Below are 20,767 nucleotides of genomic sequence, written 5' to 3' on the forward strand. Positions count from 1 at the left end.
GGAGGCCTAACTGAAAATATGACCATTCAAAGCCAATCACTCCAAAGAACATCTCATAGTAGGAAGTCGTAACCGAGGCTCATGTAGAAAAGCCAATTAAATTAGACAAAAGCCTTTCACTTCAATTAACCCTAAACGCCTTTAAAAAATGGTCTCTCTTCAATCCCATCCATATTGATTTTAGGTACATGGCTACATGATTTTCCTTATATTTACGTGTTACATATGAATTGGTATTTATTTCTGCTCAGAGTACGATATGGATATTTAAATGGGCCATAGGTATACCGTATACTTCACGTACGTAAGAGATATTCTGCAGCAGGAAGGCTCCAAATGGCAAAGAGTTTGTTACAATCGAAGCTTCACGCCCGGAGACCCCAGTGCAGTGGGAGTATAAATGTATAATTACAGATACCGACAATGTGGTGAGGTTAGTACGCACGCATATGTCAGCTGCTTCTGAATTCTGATCAACTTTTCAGCTCATCACTAGGCATACATAGCTAATTAGTTCTTCTGAGTTCTGACGCTAAATTCCCCCCACCGTCAATTATTATCGAACTGTCATTTTTCAAAGGAAATGAATGTCTTCCATTAACTATACGTACGTACAGTAAAAGTAGATTGAACTTATATACATATGCTCATCACTCATGAGTATGACTGTACCTATAGTTAGTCACTTTAGTCCCCATGCTTCTTCGTCCTTCCTTTACCTGAACAGTACGTACGAACTGAGACTAAGACTGGCCAGAGCCGCGAGGCTACAGCTTGGCGTGGAGAGAAAGGCTGTCTTCCTCATATGCATGGTCTCCTCGATGCGTACATATATATATATAGGTAGCTAGTTTAATTACTATTCAGACCAAGAAGGAAAATTATTATAACTATTAGTCTATTAGATTTGTTTTTTGGATGAACGGGGCCAAAAGGCAACAACGTACGTACGTACAAACATAGCGCTAAGCTCATAGGGCTTCACTGCTTCAGAGCTACTTGTAATCATTTCTTATTATTTGGGAACTCAATCACACAAGGGTCACAAGTGATTAAGAAGCAGGTTTTCCTTTAAAAAAGAAGAAGCAGGTTTTCAGTAGTGAGAGAGAGAGATAGTTCACTAATAAACCGAGGGTTCCTCTAAGAACTAATATCACGTCGATCGATCTTTATTTGTCACAGTTAGAGATCGAGATGTAGCACTTAGCAGTTGAAGATGCCGTCGACTAGAACCTGGATTTTTCTCTGACTTAACCAAACTTATTCTAATATACATGCGTGCATGACATGGTAATAAGTGATATAACATATGACCGCATATTCGCATTTCTACTGGGTACGTAGCATTTGAATTTATACTGTAGTGTACGTATTATCGAATCGCACAAACCTTTGGATCATGCTTGTATGGAAGTTCTGTTATTTATCAACCCTTACAAAAATTCAAGGCTTTGAATAAATTGACTGGATGTTCACATCAATCACATGAGAAAACAACCAATTAAATTGTATTAATCCTGGTTACTTCTTTGTTATTATCTTCTTATGACATGCTCCACTGCTCCGTCATGTATAATCTGATGTCATATATATCAATCATGAGTCATGACAACTTAATCAGTTTGGACCTATATTTGGATTTTCGGAGCGAATGAATATCCAATAGTGGATTGCATGGGATGCCTCTGCAAAAACAGGATATGAAGAGATCGCAGATTGATGGATGATATATCGAGAAAGCTAGCCATACCAGTGATGTTCACTGTGATGTTAATCATAACAATCAGATTTGATATATTCTTTATTGTATGCATGAAATGCATCAGCTCTATTTTCTTTAGGATGCTAGAGCATATATATGATTAAGGTAACTTAATTAGCTTATTATTATTATTATTATTATTATTATTATTAGGATAAATGGCACCACCAGAAAGTCATAACTCCAACTTATGAAATAATTTCCGGAAGTGTTTCGATCCAACTGCAGATTACTATTCAACGATGGCTGCGAGGACAGATTATACAACTGTGATTCTATTATGATTATTCATGCATGTGTCTTCAAGCAGAGCCAGAATGATATTACGGGTCCCTATAGTTTTGTTTTCATATTTTCCATTTGACTTTTCCCTTAAGTGGCAAAGCTAAATAAGCGATCGAGCAACAAGAAGTCTCATTCAGAGGCATTATTATTTAGCCAAGATACAGTAGGGATGTAATCTCAGTGGAATAATGACTACCTACAAACAGAGACAAAACGAAATGATGTTTGTTTGCCACCCCACTCAATGCCCTATATGAAATTATGAATGTATCAGTTTTCTTCTCCAGCTACAGAAGTTACTGGTGGATTAGATACTCTTCCCCAGATAATTCATTCGTATCATATTTCTGACATCATAGGCACGTTAGCTCCACGCCAGCCATCACCAAGTCGAGTTAACCTAATTAACAAACGTCTCACACTCAAGCTCCTCCTTTGATTTCTCTTTCACAAGAACCCTTTTCCCTTTTTCTTGAAAATTGAAGAAAAAAAAAATTTACATACGTAATTCTACAGTACCAACCATGTGAGTTTTAGCTTTTTAATTAACAAGTTGATTTGCTAATAATTAGTTATTAAACAAGTTACTAGGAGCAATTTTATATCATTCTTCATAACAGGCGTTCATTAGGAAAATCAGAAAATGTGGTGAAAGAGATGCTGTAAATGCTTTTGAAGGATATACCGATATAACTAGTAATTGTTTTTATTTTTATTTAATATGTTCTTTTTCATTTGTTTGCTAATCTATAAATGGAAATAAATTTGTCGACTATCTTTTATTTGTATTTTTTGTGTCCATCTTTTTAAAATTATGTTACGTGTCCAATTACTTAATTATTATCTAGTCATGAGTTGAGAAAAGACATGACATGAATTTATAAGAGTGAGCACAAAATGGATAAATGAATGGTGATCAATAAATTTGCTTATGTCGATGAAGATGCTCAAAATGTGTACATTCTGAAAGATAATGGGTTGACTCAACCAAGAAGGGTCACTCACTAGCTAATTCAGATAGCCAAGAGCCCTAAGACCAGAGAAGACTGACCTCGACGCTCAGCATAACAGGCAATTATACTCTCTTTGTTTCTATTGAAGGGGTAGAACGACAGCCATCGATCGCCAACTCATTCATACTTATTTTCGCAAAAGAATTGACATGACAAAATTCTGAATTTTAAGTATGACGATCTAAGTTGAAGTCATGAATTCTTAATTATTGTGAATGAGTAATGTTAACACCTTTCCTGAATTGGGTAATTCCTGGTAGGATTCCCCTTATTTCGGCCGCCAGACCGGCCAGAGTTAGCCCAGCATAGCATGACAGATTACGTCACCTCTAGCTCAAACGTCATCGCCGGCGCTGCCAAAGTAGCTCACAAAACAATAAAAACATATTGTTCGAGCATTCTCTAATATCGAGAAATGGAAGCAACACTTCCCCCAATGCGCATATAAAAGCAGCCAACAGAAACTTCCTAAAAAAGGTAACGTATTCTAAGTCCTTAACGTACGAACTTAAATCCCGCTCTGGATCTAACTTAAGCTTCGGAGAGTCATAAACCAATGCATTGCTGGTCCTTGATTTTAACCTCGATTTTGTGCAAGTTAATCGGACCAGAGATTGAATACAAGCTGCATAAACAAGACCCCTGGATTTTATACCCGCAACAGATAATAGTGTAACCATAATGATATCTTACATGCTACATAATATATCATTAGATATTCCTAAAATGTAAACGTTAGGTCACGTAGGTGTTAAGGATCATATATCATTTGTAACCATCCTACATGGTATGGCGGTGAGCCACTAGACTCGCAATCGATGATACATGATACATCTTTACGATTTCTCTATGATGATCATCCTCATACCAAGATACCGAGTTTACCGACCCTGCATGAAATAAGAATGATGAACTTGTATTCACCAAATCAAGTTATAAGTTAATCATCTCATCTAAGTTTAACAAACCATTGAAGTACAAAACCCAAATTATTCTTAAATTATAGCTAGGAAATAATAGTAATGAGACTATACATTGCTCATAATTCTAGTGAACATACCAGTTAAAAGGCCCACAATAATTTCTCACTTAGGGAAAAAAAACTTAAAAAAAGATCAATTATAAAAAAAACATTGATTACCATACGCAATTGAAGAGATGATAGCAATATAATAGAAGATCATAATTTGGGAAAGAAATGGTGGTAGATGTGGGGTTGGGCGAAGCAAAACAAAATGAAAGTTAATATTTAGCAAAAGGAGATTAGAAAGGTGAGAAGCTTTTTTTTTTTCTGCCAAAAGTCAAATAGAGAGAGCCTAGCTAATCACTAATCATATCTTCACCGCCGATTCAGAGAGCGTTAGATTTGCACCCAAGATTCATCATCATTTCCCTAGCTAGCTCTAATAATATTTCTTTTTGGTGCCCCAAAAGAAACCCTAGAAATTGATAGATGGATGAATTATTACTCTCTTATTTTATTTTCCTTTTCGATCTGATATAGTTTGCGGTGACATAATTATATGTTCACTCGATATTTTTTATATGAGTTACTCCTAACACTGTGACTCATCTAAAACCATCTCCGACCCAAGCTTATTAAGAATTTAAGATATAAAAGGCTAAAATTTAGCTCTAAGAGATAACTCTTCTAATTAAGGGATTAAGAGTTAACAGATTATAATGAGAGGACGAAATGCTTTTGAGTAGATTTTGATTTCATTTATTTATTTAATAGATTTCTATATCTAATTATAATTATAATTTTATATTAATATAATTAATTTAAAATTTAATGATTAGTACAATTATTTTAATTTTAATGATTAACACAAAATTTAAATTAGTATTAATTTTAAATTTTGTTGATTAATACAATTAATTTAATTTTGATGAATAATACAATTTAATTTAATTTGTATGATTAATAAAATTATTTTTTATTTTTATTGGTTATTAAATAATTAAAATTAAGAATGGTCTCCACTTAAATGGATTAAAGAAAATAATCTATATATTTATGTGTGTATAATAGAGGTGGCAAACAGGCCGGCAGACCCGACCCATTTAAGCGGGCTAAAATCGTGTTCGGCCCGACCCATTTATTTTTCATGCTGAGCTCGGGTCGGCTCATTTAATTAAATATTAAGCCCGGCTGGGCCAAAAAGCGAGCCAGCCCAGCATATTAGTATTATAAGATACAATTAACATAAACAAATCGTGTAATTAAAATATTTGTGTTATATAACTATTTAGAATAATAAAATAAATAAAATATTATAATAAATTTAATAATCTTATTTTTAAAACGTTACATATGTCAAAACGATGACTTTTTATCACTATTTTGATGATATTTGTGAAATAATGTAGTTAAAATAATAAAGAAGTTTATAATATTCAATTCTCATTATTATAATTATTTAAATATTCATATAAATAATATAAGTATGTGTTTAATGGGCTGACCTATGCATTTATTGTGTCTGAACTATGCCGGGCCCATGGGCTAAAATATCTAGGCCGAACCCGACCATTAAAATAACAAACTCGGGTCGGGCTGCTAACGGGATCAGGTTGTGCTGGGCTCGGACTTTTTGGCCCACTTGTCACCTCCACGTGTGTGTATATATATCCCAACCTCATTATATTTCTTCCTTTGAAGAAAAATGGCCTATATGAACTTCACTTTATATATATATTCGAAATAAAAAACTAAAACAAACTTATAATACTTTTTTTTAGAATCGACGCTAGAGCATCAATATATTAATGTGAGGAAATGTACGAGACAATATGAACACACTCCGCCCTCGCGTGTTACAATATAATTAAAAATGTGCATAACAATCAAAATTCTAAACTAGAATTCCAACTATCCATGTGCTGAATTTCGGAGGTGGGGGCCAAAGTAACCAGTAACTACCACAAAGGGACCAGAAAAGCATGTCACCTAGGGGAGTGAAAAATGTAGGTCTGCATCAGAAACATGGAATGACCATGTAGGCCACCAAGAACCATGCGAAAAAACCCAGGAAAAGCCCAAGTAATCTCAATGTTGCAAACCCTGAAACGGAATCCACGCGTAACAAGAGAACTAGGTAACAAAACAAACAACTTTATCCTGCTACCAGGATCCCAAATCCTAGCCTAAGTGTGTGCATGCCTTGAGTACAAAATGGGTCTCATCAGCCAAACACCACCCAAGCGTACCCAAAATTGCTTTGGGCACCCAAGGAAGAACAACACCCATATGTTGAGGCATCCACCAGCTCTTTGAACGAGACCAACGCCGGCGCCACTGCCCAAACCACCCAAACGACGAACCACGCTAGAGTTGAGTCACGGAAAGAGGAAAACCAGACCATACCCCAGGTCTTGTCGTATACTCGTATACCACCAACGAGCACCACACGCTATTGGAAACACAATCGGACAAGAGTCATGGTATCTCCGATCTATCAACCAAGGTATTGATAGAAACAAACCCGCCGGATCTGCATCCCTCCGACGAACAACCCGAGACCGTGACAACTACGAAATACCTTCTGCAGCACACCACCGCCGGTGACTTGAATCCCAAATCCGGATCCACGCTCCCCAAGCCAGGCCCGCAACGACCCAGATATGTGTTCTTGTCTCCCTTGGCAGTGTAACCCCACCAAGTGGCTTCTCCGACCACCCGACAACATGCTAGATCTACTCCCCAATCCAAGAAATAAACTTCCCCGACGCCTGAACGAGATCTCTCCCTGGTTCCGTTCCCATAAGGGGAACCCCTTGAATGCCCCTATTAGAGAAAGCAAGGTTGCCGAAGTGACTAAGCCACCGAAGGCTGCCACCCCCTAACCCTAGCAAAGCTTTGCTCGTATTCTTATAAGAAAAGATAAAAATAACAAAATCATAATACTTAAACATATGGTAACATATTCAAATATTAAAATATAATTTAGAGCTAAAAATTTAGCCATGCTTGTTAGATACGGTTAATGTCACATCAATGAATAATTTTATTTTAAAGAGTTGGTTTTGAGGCTTTTTTAGTCTTTTGAATTGGAGATAGAGTAACTATTTTCAGTTCTTTATATGGCTGTTAATTTTAACATGATCTCATAACACGACTCGAAACTTACATGAAATAAAACAAGGTTAAACCTGCACAATTAAAAAACGGGATAATCACGGAATAACCTAAAGACAACAGGTCATCTAAGAAATTACGAGGTTAATAACGAGTGGTGTGTAGCTCATTTGTCATATATCGAAACACACTAACACGCTTATGACTTATGAGACATGCATATTGATAGGAGCACTTTGTGCGACGTTTTTAACATGTTTTTACCTCAATTTGTACTTTGCTTAGCCCTTATTGTTGTACTATTGAGTCATTGAGTCGTAGTAAGAGTCTTGAGCGGTATTGAATGCATTTTTGTGCTTACATGAGTTAAAACACATAATTGGTTTAGAGTCCTAGTTTGACTAGGAATCCTTGTTAGGTTTTAAAACTAATTATCTCTTACTTATGATTTGATTTTCTTATTTTCAGATTGGATTGAAGAGATAATTAAAGAAAAAAAATGGAGCCAAGTCATGCAACAATTAAATAGAAGATGATCATTAGAGGCATAAAACATGGCATGTTTTAGGGAATAAAACATGACATGTTTTAGGGATTAGAGCATGACATGTTTTAGGGAATAAAACTTTCCATGTTTTATGGATTAAAGCATGGCATGTTTTAGGGAATAAAACTTTCCATGTTTTAGGGATTAAAGCATGACATGTTTATAGCAAGAAAGAAGCAATTTCAAACCCTCCATCTTTCCTCTATATATACATGGCTTCACCTCTCAAATAGGATCACTTCTCATTAGCATTCAAGAGCCAAAACTCTACCAAAACACTACCATAAACTTCCCTCACAAATTAGCCAAGCCGTCCACCCCAAAACCATCATCATCTCCACCGAGTTTCACCATTGAAGACACACCTCCAAGGTTCCTACAACGTGTGATTCTCGCAACTCATCTCCATGGCTTCGTCTATTTGTGTTAATCTACAATTATTTGTCTATGAAGATTGTAAGTTGTTGTTTATGTGGAAATATTGGTTTTGTATTTGTTTTAAATTTCAGTTGTATTTGATATTTTTTTGAGACTATGCCAAATCTATGTTCTTATAATTAATGAGTTTGTATTTCTATTGTTGTGTTTTAATCATCTTTCTCATATTTTTAGATAATTTTCAGATATGTGCATATGAATTTAGTGGTTGGATGCAATCCCTAAGATTGTGTTTGAGTGCTAGATTCATCAACCATATTGACACAAATCGAATCATGCCCTAAGTAGGTTCGGTTTGTGTTGATTAAAAGTGGTAAAAATTCTGGAAATTTGCATGTGAAACCATGGTGGGTGACGGCACACATGAAACATGTCTCCAACAAAGATTTGGTGCTTAAATGTAATCTTGTTTGATTTCTACTCTAAGTGTTATTGAATTCGATTGCATGCAAATTTAGATTAGGCCCTAAGTCAATCTAAATGTTAATTGAAATCTTGCATGATTAGATGATCCCCTAAGGCTCTAATTGTATTGGTGTCTAAAAAGTATGTAATTGGTCGAATTAGAATGCATGATAGGTTCGAACTTGTAATTATGTGGTGTAATGGTAAATTTGGTTTAAGTTTGTTAAAGAGAAATCGATCATGTAAATAGTAATTTAGGTTTTATTTTAGTAGTTAATAATCAATCTCAAACCCCCCATTATTTGTTAACACTAAAAGTTTAGAGTTCCCTTCAATTCCCCGGAAAGAACGATCCCTGCTTATTCTATACTAACAATGATGTTTTACAGAGTTTATTATAGACGTTTTAACAAAACGCTCTATCACATATTTCATGTTTTTGAGGTCAAATGGCAACATGTATTGCACTCGGCTTCATCAGTTTTAAGGTCTCTTCCTTAGATTACTTACACTCTTTTTGGAATTTGTGTTCTATCTTCATTTTTTTAATCATGGACTTCATCTTTAAATTTCAAAAGCGACTTTTAGAGAGAGAGAGAGAGAGAGAGAGAGAGAGAGAGAGAGAGAGAGAGAGAGAGAGAGAGAGAGAGAGAGAGAGAGAGAGAGAGGTGTGAATTGTGAAAGCGGGGAAAAGCAACAAGGAAAAGTGGTAAGGTTTTTGGTTACTTTCAATCTTAAAAAATAATCCCTTTTTGTTTCTGTATATCCTGGAAGTTTCAGAGAGACACCCGCAGACTCATGTGCTTTTAATCCATAGCACTGCTGCTACTTGGTCTCTTTCGTATATAGATATGCTTGGATAGTTCAAGACTTCAAGCTACTTTCTTTTTTCGTGAAGCTACTTTCTTTTTCGTGATCTAAGCACTTCACTGTTTTAGAGAGAGAGAGAGAGAGAGAGGCGGGAGGAGGAGAAGAAGAAGAGTCATAGATGACATCCACTACCTCACAGGCCGTGGTGAACCAGCAAGGCTTGTTTGATCAGAACCAAGATCAGGCTCCTATACAGATGGGTTTGTTTTCTTACCCACCAGATAACTTGACCTTTTCTTCGCTGGGATGCCAACAATCTCTCAAAGCATTGAGTTCCTTACCTTCTTCACTTGGTTCTGATTATCACCATGCACCTTCAACCAATCTTTCTGAAACCCTAATCCCATCTCTTAATACTCCTCTAAAGCATAGAGAGGCTCATATCACTTCTGAATTCGGAGGATCCCAGCTCCTTTCTTTGCAAAGATCTAGTGCAAATCTCTGGTAAATATCGTAAAATTTACGTGCAGTACTATTAACTAATACTAATCACGATCTGTTAGAATAAAAGTATAATATTAACTAATTATTGATCATGATAATGATGGCGTATATGTTCTTCATCGATTTAGGGCATGGGGGGATCAGGTGAGTGAATGCCTGAACAGCAAGAGATCATCAAACGATATCAACGATCATCATCATGTAGGGCTAGGGGTTTCAGCGTTGAAGATGAAGAAGATAAAGGCGATTAGGAGGAAAGTGAGGGAGCCCAGGTTTTGCTTCAAGACAATGAGCGAAGTTGATGTGCTTGATGATGGTTACAAGTGGAGGAAGTACGGACAGAAAGTGGTAAAGAACACACAGCATCCCAGGTACATATCTCATAATATCGATTATATTTCTATTTGTAAGATTTATGTACTACTGCACATTGTTTTTCTGTTGTCTTTTTTTTTCTTGCTTTATGAATCAGTTGTATTTTTCAAAGAAAAAGTTCAAATGTCCCGATGGATTTTAGCTCCGGTTGTACCCCATACACATGATATGTTTGTTCCTCTCTCTCTCTCTCTCTCTCTCTCTCTCTCTCTCTCTCTCTCTCTCTCTCCCTCTCTCTCTCACTATTATTGACATTGTTATGATTATGATCATTAGGCTTTTACAGGCTTTGATGCCGGAGATTTGATGGGTAGATGTGTCTGAACAATTTACAATATAATTGAGAAAAGTAATTAACTCCGACCAAAAGAAAAATGATAACAGATACACTTATAATTACATTATAGAGCCGTTGTCCTTGCCAAAAAGAACTAATTATTAGTACTCAGAAAGTAAGTTCTTAATATTCATAAAGATCATCACCGTCAATTGCCGATTTTGCAAACTTTCAATGATATATAATGCTTAACTATATGCAATAGAATTTAATCCACTTGGAAAAGATTGAATAATGTATTTCGGAGATTAATTAGCTTCTGCTCATGTGGAGGGTACATGCATTCACAACAATTAATTCAGTGTAATTAAGAAAATGTTAACAAACATCCTTGTATCTTTGTAAGAATTAAGAAGCTGGAAACAATATATCTGTGCATAAAGAACTTGCATGCATGGCTTGATTTTCTTCTTGGTCTGAATGGCAGTAATTAACTTGAAGGTTATTATTTTTGCTTAAAGTGATTTCCATTCAAATTCGTTCATTGCAGGTTTATATACAAATATTCACTAGATGTTTGTGTTTGTGTGTCTCTAGTCAAATAAATATGTACGCTGGTGAATAAGTTATCTTACATTTGTGTGTATACATATATAATGTACCTAATACAAAATCCAATATCGAATAACAGAAGCTTCTAAGCAAATTCTATCTGCAGATATGATGAATTCATAAGCTTGTATGTCCAAAAACTCCTAATGTTGCATCCCCAACTACAAAGTGTTGAACAACTTGATTGGAACATGATAAAATGCCATCTCTTTAAAGTAGTTGCAACAGAAAACATATAAACAGCTAATTTGAAACTCATTGTGGATGTATTGAATTTTGTGGATCTTGAGGGAAGTGGCATATCTACAATATAGGTAGTGAACTCAGTTGTATTCATTTATGAATTTATATGTTTTCCTTGTACCAGCCATAAACTCTTAGATATTATTCAGCTTCTACTTTCACTGAAATTTGTTTGTTTGGTTGTTTAATTTTTAGTGGGGTAGCTGTGTCAATTGTTCTCATACAGGTTTCCTCTTTCTGTGTCCACATATTTCTGGGTCTTGTACCCTTAATTAGCAGGGCCTTGAAATATTATAGGAAGGTTAAATTTGTGTACATATGTCTAACATGAAGATAGTGCCATTGGCATCTGTAATCATGATTACTTAACTTGAAATTCCTGCCATAATTTTCCAACATATGCATTTGAATAAGTCCAGCCGCAAAATTCTTTTGAAATCGTCTGAGCATTAAATATGCATGATTCCTTTTATGTCCAGCATAATCATGCATGCCTTCTCCAATGATTAGTAGTTGATTGTTTATGCTGTTTATTGCTGTACAAAGATCACTGTCCAAACTACAATGTCAAAAGTACTTCCTCTTAGAATTTTTTTCTAGCTTGAACTTGGCTCCTTTAACTGCTGGACTAGGAACTTCAATTTATGTCAATGATTTACCAACCATTCAATTGGAGTTCACCAGTACTGAAGGTCCTATGACATTACCTATTATAAAAATTTAAGCCAAGATCGGTGTGGAGACCGAGTGAAGATCAGATGAAATGCATGCCGCATTTTAGAAAGATATATGGACTCTAAATAGTTAAACTATTAGAACATATGGATTTTTATGGTCTAAATAAGATTTTAAGAGACTTTGCAGTAACAACAGTGCATGAAGGAGATGATTCTAATGATATATGCATCGAGAATCGGCTTCATTAATCGAATCAGAAAAAAAAAAAACTTGCATCACTAGGAAACCGGTGCAGTGCAATTTCTGGCTACTTATATATATATATATATATATATATATATATACATATATGTTTTTTAGATGTTGTGTGTAAAAGTAAGCAGATAATCTATTTGGAGTTAAGAATTAGAGGTTAAGTTCTGTCCCCAACTAATCTTCTGCATGCTGGGATAATTTGTTACTTCATTTCCCATTGATACATGATACTTAATTTTGTAAAGAAGCTCTCCGTTTCTTCGAACAGACCTACAATTATAACTGTCTAAGTTCATAGAAGAACTGTTGACATTTTCCTGGGTGATCTTTAATTTATGTACCTCAAGTTTGATCCATAACAATAAACACTGATGATGTCTCTCTCGAAATGCATCGATCATGTTCCCTGCTCCCTGAAGCATCGTTCTAATTGGTTCTGTATGATTTATCATATTCAGATGGTCACTAAAACTCGTATATTCATGCATGCAGGAGCTATTATCGTTGCACCATGGACAACTGCCGTGTAAAGAAACGAGTAGAAAGATTAGCTGAGGATCCGAGGATGGTGATTACAACATACGAAGGGAGACATGGACATTCTCCATCTCATGATCTCGAAGATTCAGAATCCCCATCTCACCTAAATAACTTCTTCTGGTAGACTCAAGTTAATGCATGTATGTGTGAAATATTACGTGTCAGTTGAGCTAATGAATTTGTGAAGACGTACATGTGATCAACGTTGAGCATTAGGTTTGGCCTGCGCTTTGGTTTTGTGTTTATTGGCAGTATCGGAGATTGAGGATAATAACGGTAGATGGATATGGTGCTCCGATGCCCCTTTTAGTTGGGACTCCAGTCTCCGACCCCTACTGCTGTTTTCGTAATGAATAAAATAAAATGTAATTTTGCGCATGTATTGGTTGCACTACTGGAGTTTAAACTTGCAGTACAACATTGTACAACATATCGTTGAATCGCAATTGCTCATGTTTCATGAAACGTAATTTTTCTGTTTTGCATACTTTTGTACTCTCCTCATTCATACATGGATTTATTTAGTCAATGATTAAAAAGATGTAATCTGTTAACAACAGAAGGGACTCAAGGGATGAGAGCACTGGTTAATGGTTAATCATTAACCACTGGGCCAAATGGTTAAGCATATCATATTATCATTCGATACTTAATTTGTGCTACTAGCTAGGTTAACTATTGCTATAGACTTTTTGTGTTGATGACAATAAGCCCGTTATAGAGAAGCGAATAAGTGGAGAAAACACCTTGACGTGAGAGTACATATCATGTTATATACATTATGTACTACACTGAAGGGAAGCGAGGTAAAAAAAAAGCCGATTGGTAACATATTGTCAACAGTTTCGATCGTGAACATAGACTATGTATTAGCTATAACATGATTGAATGTTTAAAACTACAAATAATTATCGATCATTCATCGTGATATATTTGAACTTTTCGTGCATAAGTTCGTTGAGGCGCCGCTCCAGGGTCTCTCGCCAAGAAAATAACTATGTTCTCAAAAATTCAATTCACTTTATTGAAATAATATTGAGCAAAGCATGAAGAGCAGAACATGATCAAACTCTAAAATACTCTAGAGCAGTACAAGAAAGAAATTAAGCTAGGAAAAGAAAGGCCACCACTACAGTCCTATTTTCGATAACGATGTAACATATCGATCTAATTATTTAGTGCGGTGATTACTGATTATTGCATCATTTTAACCTTTGAAAAGTCCATGTTCGGATTCTGTTCCATGAACTTCTTCATCAACTCCTGCTGCTGCATCTCATCACTAGTTGGACGTCCCATCTGCTTCTGCCTCTGATCAAACATCATCTTCTCAATCGTCGCGCGCGTCTCGGAATCCAGGTCGGATAGTTTACTAGGCTCCGGTTCAACCTTTTGAGTATCAATCTCTGGATCACCTTTCATCAAAGACTTCCACCAGTCTGTTTGGTCTTGCTTTGTCAGCAGAATTGAGACCGCACTTTGATCCTCTATGCTCCACAAACAGTCATCAGGCATAATAGACTTGAACAATTCACCGTTGATGATTGCTGGCTGACCCTTGAGTCCAAATTTGAGATGCTTCGCCTTTGCCTGGTACACAACATCCCTTGATTTAGTTCCGGCAGGCACTGGGATCACTATAGTAACTTCTTGTAGGCTCTGTGTCCAGGAGTACTTCTCCATATCAAGGCCATTCCCTTTGTTCGGAACTAGTTTCGAGCCTTTGCCTTTGTCATCCTCTTCCTTGGCCTTTGTCTTCTCTACCTTAGGCGATGATGATGACTCAGAGGGTGGTGCGGTGACTTTGGTTTGAGTTTCGGTTTGTTCTTCTTGGAAGTCTGATATTATCGCCATGGATCAACGAAAGTTGTGAAAGAGATTTAGAACTGAGATTCACGTTCTTGATTGAGAGATCGAGCAACTCAATTGTCTTGTTAGTTTATTCTCTACAAGCGAAGGTATTAATTATAGATAACATTATCAACCAAACTTGGTTAGGTTATGGAGAAAAACAAAAGAAACCTAATCACACTAGGACTAGAAAAAATATAATCAACCTGGAAAAGGAAACCTAGCTACACTAGGAATATATAACTTAACAGTCTTTGAGTTGAAATATCTGGTTCCTCTCATAATCAACCCAGCGCGCCAACCAATTACTATGGCGGATTGGAAACTAACTACCTCTTATTCATAAGTATCCTTAATTATGTGACATATCATGCATGTTTCTCTAACCTGTGCACAGGATTATAAAATTTCTGGGTCATGCACGTCTAGCTATTGTAGAAGGGTGCATAATTTGAATTGCTATTGTAGAAGAAGTTAATACTGCTGCGTTTACTGTACGTAGTGAGCAGCAATTTTCCTTTTGAAAAGGTTTTTGCAACAATAATCCCTACAAACATTGAGTGGATCGGACAAAGACAACCGAAAATTTAAATGATGTAGATCTTGTCAAGCATTGCTTCTGAAGGAGAGAACCAACTATATATGTACCATTTTTACAGTGTATATCCAGATTTGACCTTTTAAGTATCGAAATTTGCCAACTTTTGAGATTTTCTTGTGGAAACAAAAACTACTAATAAACGATAATCGTTGTATGCAATACACTTTAGCGCATCTGGTGTAGTGGTATCATAGTAGCTTCCCACGGTACTGACCAGGGGTCGATGCCCTGGATGCGCATTTTATTTTATATTGATAGCCCATCATTCTTTGCTGTTTTTTCTTTGGCAATTTAAGCAAAACCATCACACATGAATATAAATTTTGAAGAGGTGAATAGTTACAGTCCTAAGCAGTTGAATAAGTACACCTCATATTGAACAGATCATGTGGCTTCTGCTCTTGTTGGTGATCTCTTTGATAATTAGTTAATTATTTAATGAGAACTTGAGAAGAGGTGATAAGCTAGTCCTAACCAGCCCGTTATGACACGTTACGATTACGAGGCACTCATTAGGTCAAATACTCAAATTTATACCAGTGAAGTCGAGGCAGCATTAGCTGCCAATATAATCAACAAGACGATAATTTCATTTGTCTTAGGTTGACCGTAAAAATGTTTCCTTTGTGAGGTTATTCTATGAGAAATTATTATATATACCCGTCACATATTTCACGTGGCGTACCCCTTAATGTTATTAGTCCATTTTTACTGTGATTGTTTCTGATTGATTTTTATATGTAAATAATTTGTCATTTTCACCGCGTGCATTTTAATTATACCATGGCGTAATATGATTGGCTGGGTACACCACATGTCAGTGTCATGTGGTGTGGCAGGTACACAGAATAATTACTCGTTGTTATATATTTGCATGCAGTAATGCTTGTACAAGTTCGAGTTAATTAACTTGGATTGTTCATAGTGTAGGGGTTTGGACTTTTGGTGAAAAATTACTATAAGTGAGATATGAAGGTAGTTTTTGTTACGGGAGCCAAATCCGGGGGGATCAAGATTCTCGTAGCCATGTATTCTAATGTGTCAGTTCAATGAGACCTGCACACAACACAAGTCAAAGTCAAAGGACCAGCGGTGCGCCGACATTTGACCATCCGAAGCTTAAATTAGTATCCGGTATGGAGTACATTCGAAAATTAAGGACTTAGGAACACGTTACCTCTTTTACATGGTTTATGCAGCCTATTTATAGGTGTATTGTGGAATGTGTCTGACTATTCTTTCGATGTGGGAATATGTGTCCGGACATAGCGCCCATCATTTAGGCGAGCCACCATGAATGACATTAATGGTGGTATCCGAACAAGCAGAGAGGCTATCAGATCAGCTTGCCTGCCTACTGCGCCTTTTAGGTCTACGGCTACTGGTCCGACGGCTGGAATAGGAGAAGATCAATCCAGAGATCACCCCATTTAGGGGTGGTGTTAACAGTTTTTATTGACAATTATAAGGATGTTGTCTCTGGTGTTGCCGAGTTAGTAGCTTGCCGTATTGACATATTACTAGAATTATCATATTGCTAGTTTGTGGGAGCTTTTTTCTTGTTTAAGAACAAGCATCTATCAACAAACTAAACGCATAAGGTTGTTGTAATAGAGTAGGCATAGATCATAATACATCCATAAATTAAACAATACAACATATATAGATCTTCACATATACTAACGTTTGAACCAAGAAATGCCCATGGCCGACACTCACAATTCCTCAGTTTCCAGCAGCAAAAGCAACCGCCTTATATGTTGGATCTAATCTCCTCAGTCCTCACAACGGCTGTCGACCTCATCCAAGTAGATCTCATGCATTTTTATCCTTGCGGCAATGAAGGCCTCTTGCTCTATATAGGGAGCCAGGTCTTTGGCCTTGTCCATGGACAAGGTGCCGAAGTGTCTCAACTTCGGCGAGGAGCCGAGGGCCGGGACCGGGGATGTTTTCGATAATCATGTCCATGATTTGCTTGCGCCCGCCCGTGGCCGGAAACAGCAGGGTGCCATTTCCAGCAGCAGAATAGCCGACATTCGTGAAGACCTCCACATTGTGTGCTGAGTTGCTGACCTTCCTAGGGTATATCCTATTGATCATCGTCATGGTGGCCGTGTCATGGCTAGGCCTCTTGCTCATTGAGTCATTTGAGTGTAGCCTGGAGTTTGGCCTCATCAGAGGATTTGGGAGTGGTGAGGGCATCCACAAGATGGCACATAGGATCACAGCCAAACAGTGGATGCCCGCAGTCAGTATAAAAGGCTGAAGGTGGCGTCAATATGCTCGTGATCGGCATTTGATTCTATGACTCCTCCTGGACTTATATTGTTGAGCATGCTTCCTAGCTGCCTTGACGATAGAATCTTCCTCCTTAGAAAAGAGCTTCTTCCTCAGCCAACAACGCCATTCTCTTGGCAGTCAAAGCATTAGGGTAGCGGTGCCAGCGGTTCCAGATCTTTTTATGAGTTAACATCCTTCTGCCGCGAGACATGTCATCAAAGGCCACCTGGACGGCCAGGAGTGTCCTGCCACACCGGGGGTTACGGGAGACGGCACAGCCGGTAATCCCAGACTCCGCGGGGGTCTAGTGGCAGGCCTTCGTAGAGACGGCGTAGCGCTGGCGGCTGTTATTGGACATGTTGGAGTGGACGAAGGTGACAATGTCTGGTCGGATCGACACCATCATAACGTCGGGTAGGGGCTGTAGGGCTAGCTAACTTCTGCACATGATCAATGACCGCGTTGTGTCTCCGTCGACGGCTTGAGAGACTCACTGACCCAAAACATACCCTAATCCAGATGTAGGGATGTTAGTTACCTTAAAATTACACTTGGATTTTATTCATTTAACCGTGGGCTTTTCTTATATCTCAAAAGACCTAAGGCCTTCCATTAGGGTTTGTACGAGAGTACTTATGTCATCGACATTTGACAACCAATTGTTTCCCTCTCCTCACTTTACCTATTATCCTTCCCAAACTTACCCAGCCGGTGGCCAATTTAGGATTAGAACATATACAGAGTCCACTTCGACTTTGGCCAAAAGGCAAAAAAAATATTGTCAGTACAAGTATATAACCATGTAAAATGTAGACACGTTAATAAGTCTTCAAAATAAAAGCGAGCGTTAATGAAAGTAGAAAAATATTGTGAAAATCAAAGACAAATTAAAATATCCAACAAAATTATTTTCAAATTGATTAGATTGAAACTTTTAATAACTCATACTTGTAATTTCATATTCAATATATAAATGAAAGAATATTATAAAAGTTATATTAGATGATTTTTTTTAAATATTATAAGAAGAAGACTATTTTATAGTGAAAATGTATACTAAAAACATAATTTTGTACATACATATTTTTTTTTTGAGATAGCACTAATATAGTAACATTTTTGGCTAAAAAATGTTGCATGGGCTCCAGCTCTTGGCTTGCCAGGGCTGGATCCGCCGGTGTACCCAGCTCCACAATATCTGAATTCACCATAGTAATACATCAAGCCCCATATTTAGATTTTGCATACAATTTAGTTTGATGGTTTTTTGGAGTCTTGGTCAGTGTCATATCAATCAAGTTGTATTCACAATGGGTTATGCAATTCCTATTCCTGGTACACCTGGAAGCTTGGCAAGGATTTAAATCATAGGTATGAACACATCTTTTAATTTAGGTGTATGTGCATGCTCTATGTCTTTTAAGTTTAGACTTTGCCATGGGAAACGTCTTTGCCTTACTCATAAAGAAAAACCTTCAGATCAGAGGAAGGAGAAGAAAGAAAACAAGCATCACGAGCAAAACTGTGGTTCTTCTGCTGACAGAATCAGTGATCTCCCAGATGAATGTTTTCATGAGCAAAAATCTCCCAGATATACATGTCTTTATCTCGACGACGATGGAATGATGTATGGTCTTCCTATCCCATCCTTGACTTCTACGAGATACTTAACGATAGTGAAGCTGACCATCACCAGATAAGAACAAGTATCATCAACACAATATTAGGTCGCCATGAAGAAAACTATGATATACTGTACCCGTGCCTTAAAATTTCCATCCCAAGAGTTGGAGGGGTTTCGAACCAAGGATTAAAATATCCATAATTTTCTCGATATTTGCGCGAAAGTTTTTATTTTTCGACATATAGATATATCTATTACATACCAATCATTTTTAGATATGAAATTTTTGAAATTTCTCGAAATTTCCCGATATATCCGGAAACTTTCGAAATTTCCCGATATTTTCATAATATCGCCACGTGTCAAGTCAACTTCAAATAAAATAAAAAAATCACTGGTTAGGAGAATCAAACCTCGAATTCATCATTTTGCAAGCACAAAGTTATAGTCAACTCTACTACACCAATTTATTGTTATATATGACGTTTTTTATTATATATTGCATTACATATCTAAACATTCATCTAAAATTGAAATAAAACGAACTAGTTATTGAAGGGAATCGAACCCTTTTGGTCTAGGAGGAAGCAATGATGGACTTTATCCTTATGGGGGAAATTCAACATGCCTTATCCACCATATTTATTCTCTAATGAGATGCAATCAAGTGAAAACATATGGACACAATCTGATGCACAATCTTCACAAATCTATGGTTATGGTCAAAGTCGAGAAATGTTTGATCTAAACGGGAACTACCAGTAGCAGAATCCACAGTTAATCACTCATGACTCATATGGTTGGCATATGAGTCAATATATGCAAAATTAGAAAGGAGAGGTGTCATTTAATGACTATTCTTCACAATATACTCAAGATTTTACTAAAAAAATGATGAAAATAGTGAAAATTTTATACCTCATAGATCATTTATGTGATTCTAAATCACTCATGTAATTTCATATTTAATGTATCATTTGTAAATAAGGTGTGATAAGCTAGTCTCTCTTTAGGTAAATATATATATTAAGTAGATTTTTAATAATGCTCGACCATTATTTCATCTCAAATTACTATAACTCAATATAAATTAATAGTTATATAATAATTCTTTATGACATATAGTAGATAATTGATCAACTAAACATTTCTCAAAGTTTTATTCAAAATTTTCATGTTTTTATATAAATTTTCATCAATTTACTTAATTATTTTTAAAAAAAAATTTCCCCGAAATTTTCAATTTTCGGATCATCGATATTTCCGTTCTCGGTGATATTTCATTCCTTCCTTCATACTTTGTCTCTGACTCAAGTGGATTTCTCGGATAGTAGGGCTTAACGTACGGATCTATTTTCTGGTTCTTCATTCCCTTATCTAGAAAATTTGAACTTGAGGTGGGGCAGAGGAAGGAGGGATCTCAAAATTTGCTGTCCAAACCTAAAACACATAGAGGTACGTATTCTATATGGACTTCAAAAGCCTGGACATTTCAGGAATGAGACTAGAAGAGTTGAAAGTCTGATTTTGTTTTAGAGAGTGCATCAATAATGAAAGTTCTGTCAACATATTTACACCGAAACTAC

The 20,767-nt window shown here is 36.6% G+C and overlaps 2 protein-coding genes across 2 annotated transcripts; one reads left to right on the top strand and one right to left on the bottom strand.

Moving 5' to 3' along the window:
- The first annotated feature begins 9,285 nt into the window (after positions 1–9,285).
- On the top strand, positions 9,286–13,250 carry LOC126788720 (probable WRKY transcription factor 13). Its single transcript, XM_050514739.1, has 3 exons — positions 9,286–9,845; positions 9,974–10,216; positions 12,778–13,250. Exons 1-3 carry the CDS (start codon positions 9,520–9,522, stop codon positions 12,947–12,949), a joined length of 741 nt encoding a protein of 246 aa, XP_050370696.1. The 5' UTR covers positions 9,286–9,519; the 3' UTR covers positions 12,950–13,250.
- A 769-nt stretch (positions 13,251–14,019) lies between these two features.
- Positions 14,020–14,679, bottom strand: LOC126797096 (protein BOBBER 1-like). Its single transcript, XM_050523778.1, has one exon. It carries the CDS (start codon positions 14,677–14,679, stop codon positions 14,020–14,022), a length of 660 nt encoding a protein of 219 aa, XP_050379735.1.
- Between the last annotated feature and the right edge of the window lie 6,088 nt (positions 14,680–20,767).

The sequence above is a fragment of the Argentina anserina genome, chromosome 1 (assembly GCF_933775445.1).
Source record: "Argentina anserina chromosome 1, drPotAnse1.1, whole genome shotgun sequence".
Taxonomy (NCBI): Eukaryota; Viridiplantae; Streptophyta; class Magnoliopsida; order Rosales; family Rosaceae; genus Argentina; species Argentina anserina.

Excerpts from the sequence above, each read along its gene's own strand:
- LOC126788720 (XM_050514739.1), top strand. The coding sequence starts at position 9,520 with ATGACATCCACTACCTCACAGGCCGTGGTGAACCAGCAAGGCTTGTTT. Across the intron at positions 9,846-9,973 it reads AGATCTAGTGCAAATCTCTG|GGCATGGGGGGATCAGGTGA; the intron begins GTAAATATCGTA and ends TCATCGATTTAG. Across the intron at positions 10,217-12,777 it reads AAGAACACACAGCATCCCAG|GAGCTATTATCGTTGCACCA; the intron begins GTACATATCTCA and ends TCATGCATGCAG.
- LOC126797096 (XM_050523778.1), bottom strand. The coding sequence starts at position 14,679 with ATGGCGATAATATCAGACTTCCAAGAAGAACAAACCGAAACTCAAACC.